The sequence below is a fragment of the Arachis hypogaea genome, chromosome 13, assembly GCF_003086295.3.
Source record: "Arachis hypogaea cultivar Tifrunner chromosome 13, arahy.Tifrunner.gnm2.J5K5, whole genome shotgun sequence".
Lineage (NCBI taxonomy): Eukaryota > Viridiplantae > Streptophyta > Magnoliopsida > Fabales > Fabaceae > Arachis > Arachis hypogaea.
The window spans coordinates 138144512-138152314 of NC_092048.1; the positions used below are offsets into that span (position 1 = coordinate 138144512).

At 36.7% G+C, this 7803-nt stretch overlaps 1 protein-coding gene across 1 annotated transcript; it reads right to left on the bottom strand.

Annotated features, from left to right (window-relative positions):
* LOC112791994 (L-ascorbate oxidase homolog) lies at nt 1-2087 on the bottom strand. The gene is made up of 3 exons (XM_025835063.3): nt 1744-2087; nt 555-1661; nt 1-471 (listed from the first exon to the last, which is right to left on the bottom strand). The coding sequence occupies exons 1-3, from the start codon at nt 1992-1994 to the stop codon at nt 174-176; spliced, it is 1656 nt and encodes a 551-aa protein (XP_025690848.1). The 5' UTR covers nt 1995-2087; the 3' UTR covers nt 1-173.
* Nucleotides 2088-7803: the final 5716 nt, after the last annotated feature.

Below are 7803 nucleotides of genomic sequence, written 5' to 3' on the forward strand. Positions count from 1 at the left end.
TTTTTAAACACGGTTTGTTCCAGACTGATCAACATCTCTAACTGATCAACAAATTTCCCCCTACTTTTAGTATTTGGAAAAGAAAAAAAAATCACTAGCTGACCATCTCATGAAAGGATTACAAAGCTAGCTTTATAGAAGAAAAGAAAAGGAGTGAAATTTTACAAAAATGATTAGGCGTATGGTGGTGGCTTTGGCAAATCCTTGACGGCGCCACAAAGCAAGCAATTATTTGGAATGTTGAACTCATCCCTGATAGAACGTTCAGGCGACAAAACGCTTATGTATAGTTGTTGTCCTAAGTAGCGGTTCTCTGCTATCTCCGACCTCAAGTTCCATACTCCCGCGTTGTCGAACGTCAGCAGTATCGCCGCCCATGACTTTGGGAACACCTGTACTGTGTTCCTGCTCACCGTATCAAGCATGTTATAGCTCTTCCTCTTCTCTGGCGTCCACAGCCCTGGCTCTATGCTGCACCATTTCATTATTAATAACAGATCAGATCGAACAACTAAAGAAAGAAACAGATAAAGAAAACATGAATGCGCGCTTACGCGACAAAGAAGAAAGAATAGCCGCAAAGATGATATGACTGGATGCTCTTCTCATGGTTCTCAAAGACGATCTCAACAAAGGTGCGGTACGTGATGTTAAGCACATTGGGTTGCACGGTGAGGGTGGTTGCGACGCTGCTAGGGTTATCGGAGATGACATTGTACTTGAAGACCTTGTCAGGGATTTCAAAGTACTCAGCAAGCTTGATAGGTGTTTCCGGGTCAACATGTGAAACACCATTGAGTCCATAAAGGAGCTTCCCACTTCCCCTACTAACCGAATTAACGAGCTTAATGGTTCGGGTAATGTTGATCTGACCGTAGTGGTAACTTCCCTGAGGATTAGGCCTTGCAGCGCTGGCGGTAAGGTTCCATCTGAAGGACTTGAATTGGTTCAGCGACCAAGCCCAACCAATCGGTGCTGCTGGAATTTCAGGTGAAGCTGGACCTTTTCCATTGCTGTACCTTATGATCCCTTTTCCAGTAATTAGGGTTTTGCTAAACCTAGTTGAAGCAACCATGTAATAATCCCTGGGTTTCTTGTCGGCAGTTACGAGAACACTGAAGCACATTCCGACGTGGACGTCGAGTGAATCGTATATGTTCTGAACGGTGTGAGAGCCTTCCATCTCGACGAGCAGCATAGGGTGGTCTTGGATCCTGAAGTTGAGGGTGTCCTTGAGGCCAACGTTGCAGACTCTGTACTTGTAAGTCTTCCCTTCTTTCATTTCGAAGAGGGGCTTGTCGGAGCCGTCGCCTTTGGCGTTCTGGCCGTTGATGAGCACCCCTTCCGGCCGCCCTAGGGAGCGGCCGCCGTCTAGAAATTTCTTGAGGGTTGCGTGGCTCTTTGTGAACCAGTCGCCAATGAGGACAGTGTAGTCGTCCTCCGGATCTGGGTATGGGACGGGGATGAGTAGGCGGCTGTTTATGCGGAGGCCGCCGAATCCCCCGGCCGCCCTGTGGAGGCCGAGGCTGGGGTAGTAGAAGTAGCTTCCTATCTGATCCTTCACCTGAAACTTGTATGTGAAGTTGGCACCTGGTTGGATCGGGCAATTCGTCCCTGGAAGACCGTCTTGCCATGAATTCTTTCTTTGTTGCACCCCGGACCTACAAATTTATGAGTTCAAGGAGAATTCACAATAATTTTGAATAATGAATAATGAATAATGATGATGATGATGATCCATACCAATGAAAAAGCAAGGGCTCATCAAGATTGTTGAAAACATTAACAACAATGTTATTGTTGCTGGTGGAATTGATATTTGGTCCTGGAAATTGGTCATTGATGAGAATCACTTGTTGTGGAACACCTAATGGGGAAGCAATTCCATAAGTAACCTTCCATGTAAAGTACCAATATGGATCTTCACTTCGTACCACCGAGATTGTCCATGAAAACAGACATGCCAATAACAAATATATTTTTACCCTATCCATCTCCTATATATACATAAATTTATTAATCTTTTTGTTTTGTTGAAAGTGTAATGTTTTTGTTTTTGTTTTCAATGACTAGCTAGCTAGCTAGCTTTATTCTGTGCTATGATTCTTGTCGTTAATTATCATGTTTATATGGGCGTTGCTCGCTATTTCTCAACCATGAAAATCTCTGTATCCGCTAACACCTCTCGCTTCCAAATTGCTTATATATGCTCCTTGGAATGCGTACTTCCTCTTACGGCTATTCATTTTCCTCTTCAAAGCACTTTCTTGTTGCTATTTTTGGAATGCTGATGAATTCGTTGAATTGTGCGTTACAAACTTCATGGGTTTTTTTTAAGAATATTGCTAATAATATTTTTTTAAATAATTTATTGTGAAATTATTTTTTTATTAAAGAATATAAGATTTAAAATTTTCAATCATGTTAAATATATAAAAAATTATCTTTATATATGTATATACTTTTTTACTTAAACATTCTTAACAATCTATTGTTCTCAAGGCACTTGCTTATGAGGACGTTTTTATAAAGCACTTGTGATTCAACGATACTTATTAGCCTGATTTTTTTTATATGATTTAGCATTGTGAGTTATGCTGGGTTACGATGATTAGGGGTGAATTATACTGTTATGATGGTGTTGCTTTTAGGAATTTGAGGGGAAAGAAATTGGACCGTCCGATTTCAAGCAGAGAGAAAGGAACACAAATCGGACGGTCCAATTTGTGTGAGGAAGATATTTCGTTTGCATGAAATTGGACCCACCAATTTTTAGTTGTCCAATTTTTTAAATCGAAGAGTGAACTAATTGGACTCACCAATTTCTGGTGGCCAATTTTTTTTAACCCGGGAGTGCACTAATTGAACCCAGTGATTTGTGATGCGCAAAAAATTCGAAATGATAGGACGCGATCGATCCGTCCGATTTGGTTGTAAATGCATACATAAGCAGAAAAAAATCACAGAAATTCCATTTCTTCATCGCCGGTCTCAGCTCATGTTCCTCTTCTTCTTCTTCATTCTTGCAGAATAAATTTTAGTGAGATTGAGAATAGTCAAGTACGTATAGTGTTATGGATGACAGAGTTGTGTTAAAGATTTATTGTTACGGGCATATTTTATTACAAACATATGAGGGAGTTTAATTTGTGTGTGAAAATCCATTAGATGTTATTCCGTTCACATTGTCATTTGAGGAATTGAAAGGTGTGATTTGTGAGAAGATAGATTCTCAAAGATCTAGGAGAGTATCGTGTATTTTGTACAGGTATCCTTTATCCGTGTTTGGTGGGTTCGTTCAATTTCAGACAAAATACGTGACGGATGAAGCAAGTATGCATGAAATATTTTCAATGTATATGGAAAACCGCTATCGAATATCGTACATCGAGTTGTATATTGAGTTCGAGTAATCTGAAGCGGACCGTAACATTGAATTGGAAGATTATAATAGTGAAAGCGAGAATGAATTTGAAAGTAACTATGAGATCATTGGTACAGGTGAAAACGAAGATGAAGCTGACGGCGCATGAACGCAGATGTGGCAGAAGTTGCAAATGCACTAGCAAACCCGCATCTGTTTCAGGAGCCTTCTTTCATGCAGTCGTTGAATTTGGAGGCTATGCACGAATCGGAGTTTCCCCAATATATGAATGCAGGTGCATAAAGAAGGATACCACCCATATGTGCTTGATAGTCGGTGGGAATGTCAACATAATTACCTGAATGTGAATGACGCAGCCCCGGAGCCATGAAACCATGCAGCTGACTGAATGAAGGTTGCTCCCCTGTATCATACTGTGGACCACCCCAATACTGTTGATGTACCGGGACTGACGCTGAAAAATAATCAGACGGATGCATGTCAGGAACATATGGTGCAAAATACTCAACCCCCTGTTATGGCAGTGGCGGTGCCGGTGGCGGTGCCGGTGGCGGTGCCGGTGGCGGTGCCGGTTCCGGTGGTGGTGGACGACCTTCTGAATTCTCTTGAAATATAAGATTCAACAATTGCAAGTGGACACCGAATGCTTCTCGGTACCAATGCATGTAAATTTTCAATGGAGGCACCAAGTCATCAACAAGAACGTGACTATACCGATTGGTCTATTGCATCACCCAAAAAGAGTGGGTATCGGCCGAATCCTGATTTTTAGGCCCAGTTAGAACTTCGCCGTATGATGCACCTAGATCCCGCTCTTGATTAGGAACACCCTGTCTCAAGCCAAATTGCCTTCTGACCCTGTCGGATGCATGCCACTCGATGCATTCAAAAGATATAAGCGATACCGTGGCACTCCAAATAACCGAATTATGACGGATGTCTAAAGGAATCACGTCTGGGTCAATGTCTCCAATGCCATAAGCCTGCCAAATTAACTGGACACATCGAAACAGTCAGATGATTATAGTACAATTAATTCACTGACCAAGCTAAATTCGGTACTAGTATTTTATAACATACCTATCCTTCTTGTAGATCATCCAACAACCTCCTGTAGTGCACAAGCGAATTATATCGGTAGGCATAGTTTTCACGATCCTAGTTATGCCACCTGGCGTCAGACAATCCATTAATTAACTTATTTTTTGGAAAGCAAAATACAATTTCTAGAACCTCTTTCAATGCATACTTTAATCAAAATTACCTGTTTGCAATTGAAAATACTCGGGGATTATTGGGAATCGGCGCTAGAAATGGTAGCCAGATCTAAGTCCAGGTAAGCAATAGTGTCAGCGGACCGTCCATCTCCTTGCAGTCGACACGAGTTGCCCTACACAGTGATCTATACAAGTGTCCCAGGCATGCCGAACCCCAACTAAACTGTATGATCCCACCGAAATTACGGAGTAAAGGCAGAAATTTCTAATGCACCGCTGCACCCGACTTATCTCCAAACAAAATTGTCCCAAATAACATACAACATTAGGTGATACTTTACATACATCTGAATGTGAACATCATCATTCAACACTATACGATATTTCAAATTCCTAAACCACATTAATTTTATAAAGCTTCATCTACAGTCCATCTTCCTCGGTGCAACCCCAAACTGGTGCAAGCACTCGGTCTCCAATGCCTCAAAACTACTCATGGTCGGTCCTGTAACCGGAAGACCATTTGTCGGCAGACCAAGAATTATCGTCACATCCTCCAAGGTCACGGCACACTCACCAACCGGAAAATGAAATGTGTGAGTCTCAGGCCGCCATCTCTCAATCAGAGCATTAATCATTGCTTCTGACATTGGATAACTCCAATCTGAGAAACATAATAAAATTCAGTCTCGCGTAAGTGTGACTCAACAATTTGGTTTTATGGATCCGGCGGCTTTAAGTGATCGCATATCAACATCCGTGAACCCTACAATATTACATTTCCGTTATAAGTACCGGTATAATATAACTATATTAACAAAAACACAATTATCCTTACATGTCATTATAACTAATTACCAGCATAATTGCATTTCAAAAATTAATTAACCTTAACTAACTAATCAGAATAATTTCACAACTAATAAATTATTTATTCGTAGAACAAATATTTTTTTCTACCAACCTCTAATATTATTATTATTATTAATATTATTATTCATAAAACAGCATACTAATTTTTCAATCTAAGTTTAGTTATTACTAATTTATTGTCTAAATTTTACTGAATTAAAATTCAATTATTAATGATCATAAATAATTTATTAAATCGGAAATGTTTGGTAACCAAAGAAAATCAGCCAAAAAACAGTCATAACTTGGCTTATTTAGCATTCATTAATTGTTACGATGCTTAATAAATGCTAAATAAGACAAGTTTTAGCTATTTTTTTTTGTCTCCCTAGCATTACCCTATTAAATTTTTATTATTAATCATAATAATTTATTAAACTCAATTACTAATACTAATAACAACAACAACAATATCAATAACTAATCTGGTATGTAGAGATCTCATTGTCCTTCTTCTTTCATTCATTCACATTCATTCATTCTTTCATTTTATTTTAACCAATAATCATAAAAAAATCCAATTCAACGGTTGAACTTACTATAACATACATACATACATACATGATTAATTCTTATTTTAATTTCTATTTCTAACCACCTAACAATAAAATCATACACACATACATGATTAATCTCTACTTAGTGCCATTATAATATATATTGCTAATAAAATCTAATATTATCACTATTATTATTATTAAATTAAATTATTAAAAAATAAAAACTTACATAATTTGGATACCTAAGATAATTAACAATATGGAGCTCTAGTTGATTTACTTCTTTGGTTTTTGGTCTTCTTAGCATTTTCTTTTAATTTTTTTGGAGGTTTGTTGTGGTCCAACAATGATGAATAATGAAAAAAGTGGTGGGATTGGGAGCATGAAGAGAGAGATATAAGAGTGAAAGAGATATCTGCTGGGAGGGAGAAAACAATCGTGTTTTAGATATAGTATCACGAAACCAACCAAGAAAATCATCTGTATGCGTGATACATGAACGGGGTACGCAAATCGGATCCACCGATTTGTGCACCATCCGATTTGTGAAATCAGTCTGTCTGATTTTCGTTCTTCTAATCGGTCCGTCCGATTACTTCTACACAACTGTCACAACTCGGTGAAACACCATAAACCCCCATATACTCCATCAATCCCTCTATATCAAAATTAAAAATCTCTACTTATTATCGAACCTCTTTTGAAGAAAGAAATTCTAAAAAATAAAGAAATTGTGTTTGTTATTATTTGAAAATGATTGATTACACATTTTACACTAGCACAGACACATTCATTGTGATTGGGTTTGAGAATTTGTTTGTTTGAGCACTGAAATTTGTTTTCACTTTTGACACCTATATTAAACCAGCATTATAAAAAATGGATAAACGACTAATGAATGAAATCTAGCTACTTGATTTACTAATTATAAGATTGGTTTGTAAATTATATCATTTTTGTTTTGGTGAAAAACGTTGCATGTACATTTTTTTATAATTAAGTCCCAACTTATATTAGTTACATTTAGTTTTTGTGCCACATAACTGCCTCTTCTGTTTTTTTTTTTAATATTTTATCCATTTTTTATGAAAACAACGATAACAGCGAAATATTTGTATAGAAGTGCAAAATAAAATTCTCTAAAATTAACATATATAAAATTTCTAACAAAACAACACAAAAGTTCTACGAAAATAATATAATGCAAAATTCTTTTAAAAACAATGCATAAATTCTTTCAAATGAAAGAGTGAGAGGTTAGCACTGCTCAATTTTAATTAGATTTAGCTAAAAAAGTGTCTTAAAATCATTGGTTAAGAGAATTACAGTAAAAAGTTTTGTTTTTTCCAAATACATTCAATGTATATGGAACTTAAAAAAGTTTGCATGTAATTTGCATTTTGTATTCAAACTATCTATTATCTAATTGTAATATAATTTAAAGAGTGTTTTTGAGGAACTTTCTAGCAATACTTTTTATAACCCTTATTTTGAATTGCATTTTATTTTGTTCAGTCTTAAAAGCTTAATTATATGAAATTTTCTTTTACATAAATATAGTAAAAAATGCAGAAGAAAAAACTACCTAGTATGGCGGTAGCATTTTATGGCATAGAAATTGTACTTCAATTTCGTTTATAATAATAAATACTAAATAAGATAAATTTAGATTATTCTTATTTTTCTAATATTATTTTTTTATTTTCACGTGTTTAAGTTTGTGAAAATAATTGAGGTGGATCTAGTTTTTTTTGTCCTTTCCAAAAATTTGATTTTGAGAAAGGTTTTT